Genomic DNA, 17,135 nt, shown 5'->3' on the forward strand with positions numbered 1-17,135 from the left:
AATACCTTTAATAATAATAATACTTTTAATACTAATAACAATAACAACAATAATAACAATAACAACAGTAATAATATAATTTCAAATACTAATGATTTCTTTAATTCAAATTTGAATTTTGGTTTCAAGATCAAACCAACCTCAAATTTTTCCAATAATCTTAACAATTACAGTAATGATAAACAAGAAATAGTAACCAGAAATAACACCTTTCAAAATGCAAGATCTCTGCAAAATTCTGATAATTCTAATAAATTCAAAAATTTTAAAAGAAGAAATGAAAACGAAAATGTCAATAATAAAAACAAATACAATAATAAAAACAAATTCAACAATAACAATAACAATAACAATAACAATAACAATAACAATAACAATAACAATAACAATAACGATACTAATACCTCTAATACCTCTAATACCTCTAATAAAAATAAGAAATTAAAAAAATCAATGATTAAAAAACCAAGATTTATAGATTATAGTTTACAAAAAAATTCTAAGAATCTTGATATAAATAAACCAATTTTTTCAAATCCTTCTCAATATGGCTTCAAATCTCAATCTTCAGCTTTGGACACAGAAACCATACAGTACATTCATAAACTTTCTATCGAACCAAAACTATTCTCCCAAGCTGAAATAAACTCAAAAAATGACCTAAACCTATATCAATGGGATCATCAAAATCAACTAGACATGTTCAATCTAGAAAATTCATACAACGGCAATAATTTGAAAACAATTTATGAAAATTTACAGCAAATGATTAAACTGGAAAGACTAGAAATGGAAAATAGAGGTCTAGTAGATAAAAAAGATGCTCCAAAAAATTTATCTGATGCTATAATCTTTAGAGGTACATGCCTAGATATGTGTCCCACCTATGAAAGAATCGAAAGATATCTAACAAAATCGTTTAATCAATCTGAATTCGACCAAAATTTAAATAGACTATCAAGAGATAAAGCTATAACAACCTTTAAAAGATCTGAAGCTGATCAAGTTTCTCCTTTACCTTCCCAAGTTCGTCCTCCATCAATTTTAATGAAAACTTTAAATTATATCATCAACAACATTATTGATCAATTGCCTCAATCAAATAATTTCATATGGGATAGAACCAGAGCTATAAGAAAAGATTTCACTTATCAAAACTATCATGGAATCGAAACTATCATTTGCACTGAAAAAATCGTTAGAATTCATTTATTTACTCTTCATATAATGTCTAAAAACCCTGACATCAAATATGAACAACAACAAGAAATTGAACAATTAAATAACTCTTTGCAATCTTTATTAGGTTTCTATGATGATTTTAGAGATAAAAAATTAAAATTACCTTTTCCAGAATCCGAAGCTGAATTTAGAGCTTATTATTTAATAACACAACTACGTGATCCAACTTTAGATAGAGAAATTCAAAATTTACCCAATGAAATTTTTTACTCAAAACACATTCAATTGGCTCTTCTATTTAGAAAATTGGCTTCCTATAATAACACTGATTCAAAAATGTATTTTAATTCAGAAAATTCCTTAAATTTATTCACAAAATTTTTCGAATCTGTTTACTCAAATGATGTACCTTTTTTATTAGCTTGTGCTTTAGAAACAAAATTTAATGAAATCAGATTCTATGCTTTAAATTCCATATTTAAATGCTTTCATCCAAGGGGAACAACTTCACTTCGAATTTTGTTAAATCCTTTAGGCTTTGATAACATCGATCTGTTAATCCAATTCTTAAATAACTATAAAATAAATATTCAAAGGGACTCAAACTCAAATGAAACTTTTGTTAAAAACTCAGAAATTCAACTGTCTTTGGATTTGAAATCCGAAAAGGGTTTCTCAATTCAACAAGCATTCGATCAAAGAATCGATAATAAAATGGGAAACCTAAATAGAATCCAAATTATTAACGGTCAATATTCCTCTCAAGATAATGATATTGAAACGTATGCTTCACTTTATGACTCTTCAAATCACATTAACTATGATATTCTAAACACTCTAATATCCTCAACAAATATAAACAATAATCAAAATAATCAAAATAATCAAAATAATAGCTTTAATAATTTTAGTAATAATTTTAGTAATAACTTTATCAATAATTTTAATAATAACCAAAACTTGTTTCCACCTGCTTCAACAACCCAAAATGTTCTTAATACTGTCGATTTAAAAGCACAAGAACAGGAATTGAAATCAAAATTAAAACTAGAAGCTCAAATTCAAGAACAAGAAAAATTGAAAAAATTAAAACAACTCAAAATTCAAGAGCAAAAAGAATTGGAAGAAAAAAGAATCAAGGAAAAACTTGAACAAGAAAGAAAAGAAAGAGAACTTCAAATGAAACTTCAATATGAAGAGGAACAAAGACAGTTACAACTGCGTTTGAAAGCAGAGGCTAAAGCTGCAGAAAAAGCAAGACTTGAATTAGAAGCACAAAAAAAAAGAGAAGAGGAAGAGCTAAGATTGCAAAAAATAAAAGAAATCGAAAAACAGGCTAAAATCAGAAGAGAAAAAAAAACTAAATTGATTAGTGGTTTGTCTTCTGAGCTTTTGAACTGTTTTCTAAAAGAAGTTTCTTATCTCAACTCTTTGGAAATTTTAGCTCAAAACTTTAACAATAAAAACTTAAAGAAGAAAATTATTGAAAAAATTAAAATAGTTTCCAAGAAATCAAAAGCCAGATTTGATAGTAAAAAACGTAAAAGAAATGAGTTTATGATTAGCATGACCGAAATGGGGTTTGTACCAAATTTGGATCATAATACTAAAAGATTTAAAATAATTTCTCGACTAAATAATTTAGATAAGGATTCAATTGCACCAGAAGATAGCCTGAAAATAAATTATATAATTGAACAAAATAATAATATGGGAATTGTTACTAAAAATCCATATGATGTTTCTTTTAATGAAAATCAAAATATTGAAATTTTTAATTCCCAAAAGGCTAAAAACAAATTACTATGGGCACCTCTTCAATTGGATTTTATGTTGGAAATTTTATCAAATAATTATAAAGATTTGGATAAAAAAGGCAAAATTGATTTAGCCTTTCATTTTAGTGTTAGTAACTGGGATTCTCCTTCAGGAAAATGGTTTATAAATAAATTTAACTTGGTATATAATGAGAAAGATCAATCATTTGAAAACTCTTTGAATAATGAAACAATCTCACTTAAATTTTCAAACAAAGTCACCATCAAGAATGAATCAATTATTTCATTTGTTGTTTTTGAGTGTGGCATTGAAACCGGAAGTGATTTAGTATCTGATGGAAATAGATTATATAAATTATTACAAAGAGAACTCTCAAAATCTAAATATAAAATCCAACTTTTACTTATTTGTTGGAACACTAACGGATTGGAGATACTGAAGGTAATAGAAATACTAAATCTTAAAAATATAAAACTAGAGTTTAGGGATTTGTTGAATGATGTTTTATTTTGTAATTTGGATATAATTGCAACTCCTTCTAAGACACCGAGTGTGCTTGAAAATAAAAAGTATGAAAAAAATATGTCAACAGTTTTAAATGGAAGAATTATGAAATCTTTAGAGGAGATTTCTTCTGGTTTTAATTTTTTACCAACAAAATATGGAGCAAGATTAAAAGATTTGGACAGGAAATTAAAAGAGATTAGAAATTCAGAAAAACTGGATAAGCTTAGAAAAGAAAAAATTGAAAAATTAAAGCTTAAAGAAGAGAAGGAAATCACTGGAAGGATTAACATTGAAATCAAAAATAGAAAAAGACTAGACTATTTGGAAAAACATGTGAATAACCATCAAAAATCACATTCATTTTCTAGTACAAAAGGGCAGAGTAGAAATGGGTTAAATAATAGCACAATTTCATTAAATGACGAATCGTTGCATTCTATTTATATTTCCAGAGGGAATTCAACCAGAAATAATACCACCAACAATAGAAACAACAGCATTATTAATGGCAGTATTAATAATGATAGTTATAATGACATTAAAAAAACCAATGTTAATAATAATATTGAAATGTCAATTTTATCATTTTCAACTCCCATTTCTAAATCATTTAGTGCTAATCGTAGTGAATTTCCTGATCACTCTTCCAACTTTAACAATGGAATTGGTGTATATCCTAAAAGCAATCAAAACACCGGCAAAAAAAGAAGTATGAATATCGGTTCTAATAATGATTTTAAGATTCCTGAAAATTTGTTGAGCTTAAAACAGCTTGCTCAAAGTATCAATAAAAAATATTCTAAACAATAGATAAAGCTTATTCACATTTTTGTTATTTTTGTTATTCACATTATTTATATATTAATTCATGCTTTTTTTTTGCATTTTTTTCACCCAATAACAGTTCTTTGTCATTCTAACTTTGTATAAATAGTTATGTAATATAATAATTTTTTTTTCTGTACCTTTTCATTTTTTCATGTGTTTAAATAGATTTGATCCCATAAATATAGACAGCCATTAGAGTTTGAGGCTACTACATAATCAAAATTAGGAAGATATTCAGCATCCAAAAATATGTTCTTTTCGTTTTCTGTAGATGTAATTAGTTGATAAAAACAGGATGATTGGGGGTTTATATTCCAAATATAAACACTGCCTGATTCTGACCCAGATATAACAAAATTATCACTTTTTTTTTGAATAAATTTGGCTTTAATCTTGTAAGTTGTATCTCGCTTAGACTTTTTGAATGACTGTAGAATATGGAAACCTGTCCCTGTGTTTCTTTGTAAATACTCTATTTTCTTTGTCTTTTTCTGATTGATATCACTTGTAATGTTTAGATCTAGCATCTTTAGACTTGTGTTCAAGGAACCTACCAAACAAAAACTGGGATATAGAGAATTGTTAAGCAAGGCATTTGACAAAGATATTGATGTGATTGGGTTAGTTTCAGACTCTTTTGAAAGTCTATCAGTGTATAAAAATCCACTTCGCAAATCAAAATGATACACATTCCCATCATTTGAGCCTGTGGAAACCAAGTAGTTGTTTGAAGAAACTGCAAGACAGTTCAAAGAATCCTTTGCTTTTTTATAGCTTTGAATTGGTTTCACTGTTGATGCCTTTAAATCAAAAAAATTCAAAGTATTATCATTGTTAACAGAGACAATGAGAGAATCATTCAAAAACTTGCAGTCGTTATTTTCAACCCAGTTTCTTTTATCAAAAATTTTTTTGACGCTTTTGCTCGTAATAATGTCTTGAACTATCAAAGAATTACCAGAAGAGATCAATATTTTGGTGTTTGAAGTATTCAAGTCAATATTTGATATTGGCGAATAAGCAATCTTGGAGAACTTGAGCACTTCACAGCACAAGCTACTGTTATTGCACCCATTGTCTTCCTTACTGTGATTACCATCAGCATCGTTATCACCCATTGATATTGACGACAACCTGATAGTAGAATCCTTAGCGCCAGTAAACACATATCTTCCAGAAGAAGAAACAGCCAATGCTGTGATAGGAGAATCATGAGCTCTAGAGGAATAGGCTGCTGTTTTTTTGATCATTATTGAGCTGAGAAACAAATTGCAACTGTTCTTTCATGCTCATGTTTTGAACCGGCAAAAAATACAATCATATCGAAATTCAAACTTAAAACTATAGCAGTTTGGCTGGATGAAAAAATTAAATAAAAGTATACACTAAACTAAACTAAAATAAAATAAAAATTATAATAAAAATTAATCTGATTTCTTACTGCTACCATCCAATAAAACAGGTGATGCTGGCTTCACCGTATCCTTTTCACTTACCTGTGGTTTTGAGCTGACAGACTCAGTGGTGAGGACTTTTGATATCACCTCGTGTTCAGCATTGCTTTCAGTTTGGCTTTCGGCTTCAATGATAGTACTTTCGGCAGCAGCAGCAGCAACTGGCTCGTCCTCAGGCTCATCTGATGGAAATATTTCAGTATCCACAGTTGGGTCACATAGTCTGTCAGCAATATTTTTCTTTCCATTTTTGGTTAAATCAGTCTTCCATTTGTTGACAATTTCACCCAATTGTATGTTTTTAACTCCATATGTCAAGCCAAAAATAGCACATTCAGACAATCTTTCACTGTGAGCTAACAAATCCACAATTTTTTCTCTTTCACCAGTTAACCAATAACAGTTGAAAGCCAAATTGAATTTTCTGGATTCTTCCGCTTCTATTCCCAACTCTCTTAGTTTATTTAAATTATTGAAAGATGAAAAAATCAAAAATAAGGATTCCAAATCTTTTGCTTTTTCGTAACAGTCGATTGCTAATTTATAGTTGAATGATTTTAACGATAAGTCACCCAAGGTTCTCCATTTACTTTCATTATTTTCCTCGGTTGCAATTGTATAAGCTTGTTTGAAATCTTTCATTTTTAATGATAATTGAAATTTTTGTTCATTGTCTGTAGAAATTTCCAAAGCTTCTTCGATGTAACCTTGAGATTCTAAGAAACTTGAAATTTTTGATTTTTCATTTGATGTTAAGCTTAGCTCATTTTCATAATAAAGAGACATTGCGTCTTCTAGATTTCCTCTTAATACTATTGTTTGATATTCAAGAATTGTTAAAGAGAGACGATATGAAGAAACGTTTATATCTTTGTCAGCAACATATATTTTGTTGTCTCTTGGTAAATAACCTAATAAATACATGTTTTTGTCAAAATGAGAAATATTAAAAGTTTTACCACCAACAAGATAATTCAATCTATTAGTTGAAGTGGTAAAGATGAAAACATCACCAACCCATTTACCACTTGTAATGGATTCAGACAAGTCATGAAGAACATCAAAACTGGCTTCAACACCTTCTTCTGGATCAATATCATTGTTAGAAGCAGCTTGTAAAAAGACATCTTTGTTATATTTTAAAACATAGGATGCATCAGAGCAAATTATAATAACCAATTCTCCAGAATCCGACCATACAACATCAATTGGATCAACATCAATTCTTCTGATTAATTTACCAGTTTCCCAATCGAAGAAAGATACAAAGCCGCCTTCAACAGATTTAACACCAAGTAAAGTTCCACCAAATATTTTATCGGCGCTATAAACAAAATTTGGGGTTGAAGAGGGATTTTCTCTAAAATTTTTGAAAATTTTAATTGATTGTAATTCATCCCTAATTGCATATTCATTTGAATCTTGAGCCCAAACAAAATCTAAAGCATCACCATAGCTTTTATTTCTCCATGCTAGTGAGGTATAAATGATATATTCTCCATCACCAGTAACAGCTACAAATCTACCGTTTGGTGAGTGCTTTAAAGAAGTTGGAAACATTTCAGTTGTACCCAATTCCTTTTGAGGTAAAGGCAAGATTTCACCATCAGAGATTGAGTCGACGTTTGATGTTTTGATAACAGTTGTGAAGACTTCTGAATTTTTTGCCCAAATAATTTTACCCACTGGATCCATTGATAAAGCGGGTTCTTCATTTCCTAATTTTAAAATAACATTACCAGAATCAAAACCAACACCTACTAAATTCGAGCCTTTTTTGGTTGTAACACACCATGCTCTTTCTAAGCCATAGTTTAAGGATTTTTCCAATTTGTAAGTATTTGAGTTCCAAATTTTAATTGTTGAATCTTCAGAACCAGAAATGATTAGAGGTAGTTCAGGATGAAAAACGGCAAATGAAACATTAGATAAATGGCCCTCTAAGGTTGCTATACAGGCCTTGGTTTGATAATCCCAAATTTTTATGGTTCTATCATCAGAAGAAGTGATCAAGTAGGGTTTATCGGATTGTGGGTAGTAATCAAGATAATTGACACCTTTTGCTTCATGAGCATCCAAAGTGAAATTTGGAACTGGTTGACCAAGGGACCAGATTTTAACAGATCTATCGAGAGAAGCAGAAGCAAAAGTGTTTAAATCCTTTGGATTGAAAGCAACCGACATTACATAGTGTTGATGGCCTTCAAAGATTTGTTCGAGTTTCCAATTTTTGTCCCAATTCCATAATTTTACAGTCATATCATCACTTCCAGTTAAAATGTAGGGCTTTGAGAGGTGAACAGCGATGCTTCTAATATAATCAGGATGAGCTTCAAACTGAGTGATTTTTTCAGAAGTATTGTAATTGTAAACTCTTATTTTGAAATCATCAGAGCCTACAACTATCCAATTTTTTCTTGCAATGAATCGTCCAGCACGAACAGGCACATCAGTCACATCAATTGTCTTGATTTTGGTATTTGTTTCATAAGACCATATTTCAACTTTGCCAGAATAAAGAGTGGTTAGCACCCAAGGTTCAGTTGGATGCAAATCGATCCCTTTGACCCTATCAGTCCTGGTGCTGAATTCCTTTGTAATATCCAATTTCATTTTGCTTTAGTTTGAAACTTAGCCTGTGTCAATGAGTGAAAAAAAAAGCAGCTCTGGTGGTCTATTCTGCCAGCTTATACCTCTGATCTCGATGTGCTCCACTGCCTGAAAATAGTGTGTTGTTATTTATAACCGCTTTTTCAGCTTGGTAATCAGGACCTGTGTTTAGCCAGACACATGGGATTTAGTCAGAAGCGCGTGTGCAGAACAAAGAAGTGCCTGTTAATATGATCACACTTCAGACGTCTCGAACAGGAGTCTACGGCGGTGCAACACGCGCCGTTTTTGTGGCGCAACTGCCACTTGCGGACGGTGCAGGTGATTGCTTCCTCCCAAGGTAGGTTCACCAGAACCAACAACAGCAGCTTCAGCTTCTCATCACCAGCTCTCATCGCCAGCACAGCTAGGTCAATTTGCTCCAGTTCTATCCCCTGTGTTACTAGTTTTGCTGTTTCTTACGCCACAATGTCCTTTCCATTGCGAACCAATATCGCCTCTGCATCGTCGAGTTCCATAACGATAGAGGAACCACCCCACCAGGCTCATATTTTATTGCGAAACACCAACAGGAGCCAAAGACGAAGAAGCAACAATCGTGTAACTTGGACCGATGATACTGTGGATAACGAACACATGAACAAGAAGAAAACCAAGAGTAAGTATCTGCCAGCCATTCCCAACTCATTTTCTCTTCCCGATCTATCGTTATTAACATGAAATCAAAACTAAAGTTTGTTGCATTTTTCATCCCCAGAGGAATTTTGATGAGTCTTCTGATTCTGGTTCTTCTTCAGACTCAGACTCCGGATCTGAATCTGAATCGGATTCAGGTTCCAATCCTGGTTTTGGTGGTTTTGGCAATAATCCCTTTTCACCAAACAATGATGATAGAAACTATAATGATCACGACGATGGTGACGATGGCTTGAAGGATATAGATGTGGAAAGCCAAAACAATCATGACTCAAATCTTGAAGAATGTTCTTGCAATCACAATCACTCCACGAGGAAATCAAAAAAGAATAGAAAATCTAAAGTTAAAAGACCTTCAAGTCCAAATGCTTACGAAAAACAACCTTTTTATGAAAACAAATCAAAACTTCCTCCTCATTCAGGAAATTAGTGCACTGCAATTTAAAATCTACAATCTACATTGTACAATCTACAACTTATAATTTTTAATTTTTCATTTCCTTTTAGAATTCCATTTAGAATTTTAATTTTCATCACTGCAATTTTTATCGTCAAAGCATTGTAAAGGTAACTTTTTTTATTTTGGTTTTTCATTTCTCGCTTTTTTTTGTATTTACATTTGTTTTGGGGTTGTTTTTTTTGTTTTTTTCTTTTCTGATAATAATCACTATCGATAAAATATCTTGGTTACCATTAAAATTTAAATTTTCAGTATAAAAAATGTTCCCTATCAACTTATCACTCATTTTTCTATATAATATATAACTAATATAAATGTAAAATTTATCTCCTATATCTCTTTGAATTTCATATTTAAAACTATTTAAAAATGAAAAAAAAAAAATTATTCAAAACGCATCCTCTAATCTTAATCTAGGCGCAATGTTCATTGAAATCAACTCTTGAAATAATAATTTAGCTGCGTATGGTATCCTCATTTTAATAACATTTTCAGTGGTTTTACAATTATTACACCATCCATGGAATCCCATCAATCCACAATTATTACAAATATCAACCTCAAATACATCCGATGATATCATCAATCTTTCCAACAATAGTTGCGATGCTCCATATGCTATAACACAATCTCTTTCCATCTCCCCTAATCTTAATCCACCATCTCTACTTCTACCTTCCGTTGGTTGTCTAGTTAAAACTGCTCTAGGACCTCTTGCTCTTGCGTGCATCTTATCCATTACCATATGCTTCAATTTTTGATAATAAATTGGTCCGAAAAAGATATATGCTTGAAGACATTCCCCTGTTATTCCAGAATATAATTGGTCTTTTCCAGAATAACTAAATCCCTGATCAATTAATATCTTAGACATATCCTCCAACTTGGATCCTCCAAAACAAGTTCCATACTCTAATGTACCATTGAGAACACCCGCTTTACCTGATATCAACTCAATCATTTTACCAACAGTCATACGTGATGGAAAACCATGTGGATTCATAATAATATCTGGCGAAATACCTTGATCATTAAATGGCAAATCTTCTTGATTGACAATAATACCACAAACACCTTTTTGTCCATGTCTTGATGAGAACTTGTCTCCTAATTCCGGTCGTCTTGTTTGTCTCATTAACAATTTAATTAACTGTTGGTCTCCATTAGTTTCTGTTAACAAAACCTGGTCAACATAACTTGGTTCAGGTGCCCTGTATATATACGGTGACTCTTTATAAGTCGTTTGTCCAGATGGTCCTCCAATTGAAGAATTTCCTGAACTTATTGGAATAGATTTATTAGCATAAATTTGCCCACTTTCAACCCTAACACCAACTTCAGCAATTCCATCAGGCCCCAATACTGCATGTTCCCATATTGGATCACCATTTTCATCAACTCTAACACCTGCAATAATATCTTTTGTATGATTTGAATATCTTTTCAACAAAATAGTTTCTTTTCTAAATGTTTGACATCGACCAAAACCTCTGTCAATTGATGATTTATTTAAAACCAAGGCATCTTCAATATCATATCCAGAGTATGACATGACTGCAACTGTAGCATTTTGACCTGCTGGTAATTTATCATACTCTGTCAATTCTATGGTTTTGGTTTTAACCATAGGCTGTTGTGGATAACACATTACATATAAAAGAGTATCAATTCTACGGAATTGATTATAAGCAATAGCTCCAATTGCTTGCTTACCCATTGCACATTGATAAGTATTTCTTGGCGATTGATTATGATGTGGATAAGGAATTAGACCTGCAACAGCTCCAAGCACTGTAAATGGTTCTATTTCCAAGTGTGTTGTTTTTCCAGGTTGAATATCTTCTTCATAAATAGCAATAAGAGAATCATTTTCTTCATTACAATCCATGTATTCAACTAATCCATTTTTAAGAAAGTCATCAAACTCCCATTCACCGGATCGCAATTTTTCCAAATGTTTAGCTTCAACTTTGGAAATTCCTGTTTTTTTATCAACAATTATCAATGGTCTGCAAATTCTGCCACCATCAGTTGCAATATGAATAGCATTCTGGTACAGATTAGAAAAAATGGAAATAAATGGTGAAATATTACATGATCTTCTTAAATTTCTAAAAACTTTTAAAAATTTTTTAGGAGTTTTGGTTAAACCAATTATAGTACCATTAACATAAATCCCATAATTATTTCCAATAAAAATAGAATTGTAATCCACATATCTTATATCTTCGACACCCAAATTAAGACACAATCTTTTAACAGAGTCTTCCTCATCATCTGTTGTAATATGAGTCATTAAGGCCAAATTTTTAACTAAACCACAAGCTTCACCTTCAGGCGTGTCTGAAGTGCACAACATACCAAATTGAGATGGTTGCAAAGCTCTTGGGCCAGAAACTTTTCTTGATTTCTCAAATTGAGATGATATACGGGTCATCATACCCAACGCAGCAATATAGGATAATCTACTTAAAACATGAGTGACACCAGCTCTTTCCATCTTAAATCTTTTCAAAGACCAATTTCCAGTTGAAATCGCATTGTTCAAACCACTAGTTATATAATAGGAATAAACACCAATTGTCATTAACGGATCAAATTCGTGAATTCTGTTGGACTTTTTCAAGGACTTGTCTATATTTGTTTTAAAATCGTTATTGAATTTTTTAAATAAATCTTCAAATAAAAGAGACATCAATTGACCTGCTAATTCCAATCTTTTATTACCAACATAATCCCTATCATCAACTCTCTTAGGATTTTCCATTGCCATAATGACTCTTCTTGTCATAATTGCCAAATATAAGCCCTTTTCTCTCAAATCCAAACTATTTGGACAGGTAATGTGTGCAATCACAGTCGTAGCAATAAATTCAATACCTTCTTGTAAAATCGATAATCTAGGAGCATTGAATCTTCTGATGGTTTTAACTCTTTGACCAATATATTCCAAAGCGTCTCTTTGAGTGTAGATATTCAATTTTGCAGGATCTTCAAAATTTACTGCAAATAAATCTTGGTACTGTAAATTATCACCACATACAATTTGCAATATCTCCAAGTCAGATACAATTCCACACGCTTTCAAAGCTATGACAATTGGAACCTCATCCGATATGGAATTATGTTTTAAATAGATTTTGTTGTACTTTGTCACAACGTATGTTTTGGATTTTCTTTCGTGAGTTGAAGAGGTTACTGAAGCTTGAACTATATTTTTTTTCTCGTCGCTTTCAACAATAATTCTGTTTTTTGACAATTGTTCCTGAACTAAAATCACTCTTTCGGTTCCATTAACTATAAAATAACCACCAGGATCCTTTGGACATTCGTTAAGTTTTGGGAACTGAGATTCAGATAATCCTTCCAAACAGCATTTGTTCGATCTCAACATGATTGGCATTCTTCCAATTTCCAAATCTCGATTCATGATGATTTTTCTGCCTCTTGTGTATTCTACATCAACATATATCGGAGCAGAATACGACAAATCTCTCAATCGGCATTCATGGGGGGAATTGTTAACTTCCTTTGTAAGTTTCATGTCTTTTGATTGCTTAAGAGAGGTGGATTTGTAGCCAACTCTGATATCAACATATTTCAAATAAAAGTCTGGATCAACATCACTAAAAATGTACTGGTTAGCCTCTATAATCTTTTTCATATCAATATCAACAAAATAGTTGAAAGAGTCCAAGTGCTGCTTGACCAAACCTTTGACCTTCAAAAAAGCAGGCAATAGATTCCACTTGTCTTTCGCAGTATTAATTGGCTCATTGAGTGCTTTGCCTTTGTAAATAGGCTTCAATAAATCATTGAAAGTGTCGTCAGGCTTAGAGTCGTAGTGGTCGTGAAAGGACTTTCTGGGTTTTCTGACAGATCCTCTTCTTCTTGAAGACATTCTTGCTGGTCCAAATGCAAACGCCAATATGTCAAAGCCTGTGTCCAGCTCCAAAACTAGAGATAGAGAACGTCAATTGCAACAAAAAAGTGGCAGCTCCAGCAGTAGTTAGTGAATTTGTAATCCACTTTCTGATTAGCCTTCACAAAAACATAAAAGTAAAATCTGAAATCTCCGCATGGAAAAAAAATAAATTTTTCAGAAAAAGAAAATTTTTTTTTTGCCTGAGACATCTTAAGCAAATAATCTTTATCAACTCCCTCTTCATATAATTGTCTGGCCAGTTTTTTCAGCTCTGGATAACTACACACCTAGAAATCAGCTACAATGACTACCCAACCAGAACACCATCTTGTATCTGCGACTGATAACTCGAAATTGCCATTTTCAGAGCAGCACTACTTTTCTTCCTACGACCATTTTGGCATCCATGAAGAAATGTTGAAAGACAAAGTTCGTACTTTGTCCTACAGAGATGCTATTTTTCACAATAAGCATTTGTTCAAAGACAAGATTGTTTTGGATGTTGGTTGTGGAACTGGTATTTTGTCAATGTTTGCTGCAAGAGCTGGTGCTAAACATGTTATAGCTGTTGACATGTCAAATATTATCGAAATGGCCGAGAAAATCGTTGATTTGAATGGATTCAGTGACAAGATTACTTTGTTGCGAGGAAAATTAGAAGATGTCGAATTGCCTTATCCTGAAGTTGATATAATTATTTCCGAATGGATGGGTTACTTCTTGCTTTATGAATCTATGTTGGATACTGTCTTGATAGCTAGAGACAGATATCTTAAAAAGGGTGGTTTGATTTTCCCTGACAAGGCTTCAATTCGCATAGCTGCTATTGAAGATGCTCAATACAAAGAAGAAAAGATTGAATATTGGAATGATGTTTACGGGTTTGATTTCACTCCATTTATTAATGTGGCAATGGTTGAACCATTGGTTGATACAGTTGAATCAAGATCCCAGGTAACTAACTCTGCAGAATTGATAAAATTTAATTTAAACACTGTTCAAATTAAAGATTTGGCATTCCACAGAAAGTTCTCTCTTACTTGTGAAAGAACTGACTTTATTCATGCTTGGATTGTTTGGTTTGACATGGAATTTCCTTCTGATAGACAAGAAAACAAAATTACATTTTCAACAAGTCCCCATGACCCCTACACTCACTGGAAACAAACTGTTTTTTACCTTAATCAGGTTTTAAATGTCAGAAGAGGTGAAAAGATTGTTGGTTCATTAGCTTCAAGACCAAACAAAATAAACCCAAGAGAACTAGACATTGAAATTAGCTGGGACCATAAAACACAAAGTAACAGAGCCAAGAAAGGTAAATTCAACTATTTCTTGCGTTAGTTTTTTCAGTTGTTTTTTTTTTTGGTTTTTTTTTGTTTGACATTATCATTTTATCGTTGATTTTTTTGATTTCTTCTATTTATTTTTATCTTATTAAAATTGTTAACTTAATCTGTCAAGTTTTATATAATGAATTTTATTGTTTGATTGCATTAGAAAATTTTGTATATTAGTGAAGTTCAATTTAAAATAAATAATCAATTATAATTTACTTAAGAAACTGTATGAAATAAAGTATCATATATTAACAACGATATAATAACTTTTGTCTTTCCAGTTGTATTGAAGCAAGATTTGATAAAAAATAAAATAAAATAAAATGAAAAAAAAAGATAAAATACAAGAAATATATAAAACAAAAACAAAAAAAGTGTTAAGCAACATTTTCATCGTACGCAATAATTTAAATAAAAATTTCGGTATTAGATTTGACTTTTTTATGAAGAATTATATCACAACAAACTTGTGGATCAATTGGACCATCAGGATTATTTTCATTGTAATCTTTCATATATTTTGGCAAGCTTTTATTTATAACATTTTTAACAAAATTTTCCTGATTGGATTCTTCCTCTTTTTCCAATTCTTTTTCAAAGTTTAATTTTAAATCAATTTCTTTAACGAAATCATCTGTTAGTTCTATCAAATCTTGATCCATATCAAAATCTTCGTCGCTTTCATCATCACTATCATATCCAAGCTCTTCATCAGCAAAACTTTGATTTGACTTATCACTATCGTATATATCGTAATTTGATGTATTTTCTTTACTGTTAGATTCGGATTCATCTTTTTTCAATTTTTTGTCAATTGAGGAAGTTAGCTTTTCAACGTCAATAAAAGAATTATCACTGTTATCAATTTTTTGGTTTTCAGTTCCTTCTGAATCGTCATCTGAACAACAGCATGGATCATGTTTTTCATTTTTAGAAATCTGGAAGCAGTTATTGTCAGTTCCATTTTCATGTTTATGTTCATTTTCATGTTTATGTTCATTTTCATGTTCATGTTCATGGTTGGCATCTTTATGTTTATGATGATGGCCACTTTTTTCCCTTGGATGATAACACTCGCCGGTTAATTCACCACATTTTTTACAAACATCGAATATTGCTTCGAAATGAGCATTGACTTTGTTTTGATTGGTTTTTTGTGTAATTAAATCTAAGGAAGGCACTAGACCAATTTCGTGAAATCTATCAATGTTGAATAAATTTGACTCGATTTTTTGAACAATTTTATTAAAGATAGTTAAATTTTGGTTATTTTTTTCGGCCAATATCGAGGGAACTTCAATGCCATTTGATTTAAACATCTTTGTTGAAAAAACTTGAGCTTGATCATATAATTGAATGATATCGTCTGAAATGCTATTAATATCGTTGTTATCATTATTGGGATGATTGATGATGTTGTGGTCGTATTTAATGAAAAATTTTAAATATGGGTACCAGGGGGATTTAAAAGAGGTGCAGTAATATTCGTAGATAACCGAGAGAACTAAAGCAATGATACCATATATTTTCTCATCAAATAATAAATTTGAAATGACAGAATTTTGAGAAGTCAAAACCGAGGATTTTGGGACTCGTATTAATGGCTGGTAATCGGGGTTTTCTTCCTCTTCATCAGAGACATTTTCTGGTATCACATTGTAGCTTTCCAAAGTGTTCTGATTATCTTGGAAATTTTCTTCATTTTTATATTCTCGTTCTGTCTCATTGCTACTAGTGACTGTTTGGCCGTCCTCACTATCTGGCTCAAATTCTGGAAGAAGAATGAGTAAGTCTTCAGGATTAAGGACCCTTTTGGAGAATAAGCCTATTTTTCCATTAGTCGTAAACTTGAAGTGAATATCTGGATGAATAAGGACGTTATTGCTTTTCAACCAAGATAGTAATTCATTCAAGTCAGCCTCAGTTACCATTCTGGGGATACTGTAGATAAAGAACTGAAAACCAGAACAATATCACTCAACACAAGACAAAAACAAACACAGAACAAAAAAGCAGGGGCCAAACTAGAGAAGTAGAAACCAAACTTTATGATCTTGCCTATGCTCTTTTATATAAAGAAACCAGAAAAGAAAGCACACCAATAAAAAAAAGGTTGCTAGCACTCCTTATTTGCTGCGATAGAATGGTGGAGGATCATCTCTTTTCCAATGCGAAACAAAACACTTTTCACACCAAAAGAAAAATTTCAGCAAACAGAGAACATGCACAATCCGCAGCACAGAGCGCTATCATGCGCATGCAATGATGTGCGGAGCCTGCATGAACGCGCAATGTGCAATTGCGCATCAGCATGCGTCTTGTTGTTGCTTTCACCCGGACGGGTCCAAAGCCAG

The 17,135-nt window shown here is 31.8% G+C and overlaps 7 protein-coding genes across 7 annotated transcripts; 3 read left to right on the plus strand and 4 right to left on the minus strand.

Annotated features, from left to right (window-relative positions):
• Window positions 1-1,011: 1,011 nt before the first annotated feature.
• SAC3 (Sac3p) lies at window positions 1,012-1,773 on the plus strand (the record flags this gene model as incomplete). The annotated part of the gene is made up of 1 exon (XM_020189926.1): window positions 1,012-1,773. A coding segment is annotated over one exon (762 nt), but the record flags the coding sequence as incomplete, so codon positions are not given.
• Window positions 1,774-4,361: 2,588 nt separating this feature from the next.
• On the minus strand, window positions 4,362-5,633 carry ASCRUDRAFT_97446 (WD40 repeat-like protein). Its single transcript, XM_020195238.1, has one exon. It carries the CDS (start codon window positions 5,544-5,546, stop codon window positions 4,446-4,448), a length of 1,101 nt encoding a protein of 366 aa, XP_020049919.1. The 5' UTR covers window positions 5,547-5,633; the 3' UTR covers window positions 4,362-4,445.
• An 87-nt stretch (window positions 5,634-5,720) lies between these two features.
• On the minus strand, window positions 5,721-8,363 carry SEC27 (coatomer subunit beta'; the record flags this gene model as incomplete). The annotated part of the gene is made up of 2 exons (XM_020194274.1): window positions 5,721-5,792; window positions 5,913-8,363. 2 exons carry the CDS (start codon window positions 8,361-8,363, stop codon window positions 5,721-5,723), a joined length of 2,523 nt encoding a protein of 840 aa, XP_020049920.1.
• Window positions 8,364-8,724: 361 nt separating this feature from the next.
• YPI1 (type 1 protein phosphatase-activating protein YPI1) lies at window positions 8,725-9,685 on the plus strand. The gene is made up of 2 exons (XM_020192281.1): window positions 8,725-9,018; window positions 9,095-9,685. The coding sequence occupies exons 1-2, from the start codon at window positions 8,829-8,831 to the stop codon at window positions 9,484-9,486; spliced, it is 582 nt and encodes a 193-aa protein (XP_020049921.1). The 5' UTR covers window positions 8,725-8,828; the 3' UTR covers window positions 9,487-9,685.
• On the minus strand, window positions 9,657-13,523 carry RET1 (DNA-directed RNA polymerase III core subunit RET1). Its single transcript, XM_020192282.1, has one exon. It carries the CDS (start codon window positions 13,415-13,417, stop codon window positions 9,905-9,907), a length of 3,513 nt encoding a protein of 1,170 aa, XP_020049922.1. The 5' UTR covers window positions 13,418-13,523; the 3' UTR covers window positions 9,657-9,904.
• Window positions 13,524-13,676: 153 nt separating this feature from the next.
• On the plus strand, window positions 13,677-14,826 carry HMT1 (protein-arginine omega-N methyltransferase HMT1). The gene has a single exon (XM_020192283.1). It carries the CDS (start codon window positions 13,745-13,747, stop codon window positions 14,783-14,785), a length of 1,041 nt encoding a protein of 346 aa, XP_020049923.1. The 5' UTR covers window positions 13,677-13,744; the 3' UTR covers window positions 14,786-14,826.
• A 337-nt stretch (window positions 14,827-15,163) lies between these two features.
• On the minus strand, window positions 15,164-16,930 carry RKM3 (protein-lysine N-methyltransferase). Its single transcript, XM_020192284.1, has one exon. The coding sequence runs from the start codon at window positions 16,710-16,712 to the stop codon at window positions 15,189-15,191; it is 1,524 nt and encodes a 507-aa protein (XP_020049924.1). The 5' UTR covers window positions 16,713-16,930; the 3' UTR covers window positions 15,164-15,188.
• Window positions 16,931-17,135: the final 205 nt, after the last annotated feature.

The sequence above is a fragment of the Ascoidea rubescens genome, assembly GCF_001661345.1.
Source record: "Ascoidea rubescens DSM 1968 unplaced genomic scaffold ASCRUscaffold_1, whole genome shotgun sequence".
NCBI classification, from domain to species: domain Eukaryota; kingdom Fungi; phylum Ascomycota; class Saccharomycetes; order Ascoideales; family Ascoideaceae; genus Ascoidea; species Ascoidea rubescens.

Coding starts and splice junctions, on each gene's coding strand:
- HMT1 (XM_020192283.1), top strand. CDS start 13,745: ATGACTACCCAACCAGAACACCATCTTGTATCTGCGACTGATAACTCG.
- RKM3 (XM_020192284.1), bottom strand. CDS start 16,712: ATGGTAACTGAGGCTGACTTGAATGAATTACTATCTTGGTTGAAAAGC.
- YPI1 (XM_020192281.1), top strand. CDS start 8,829: ATGTCCTTTCCATTGCGAACCAATATCGCCTCTGCATCGTCGAGTTCC. Junction 9,019..9,094: donor GAACAAGAAGAAAACCAAGA/GTAAGTATCTGC, acceptor TCAAAACTAAAG/TTTGTTGCATTTTTCATCCC.
- ASCRUDRAFT_97446 (XM_020195238.1), bottom strand. CDS start 5,546: ATGATCAAAAAAACAGCAGCCTATTCCTCTAGAGCTCATGATTCTCCT.
- RET1 (XM_020192282.1), bottom strand. CDS start 13,417: ATGTCTTCAAGAAGAAGAGGATCTGTCAGAAAACCCAGAAAGTCCTTT.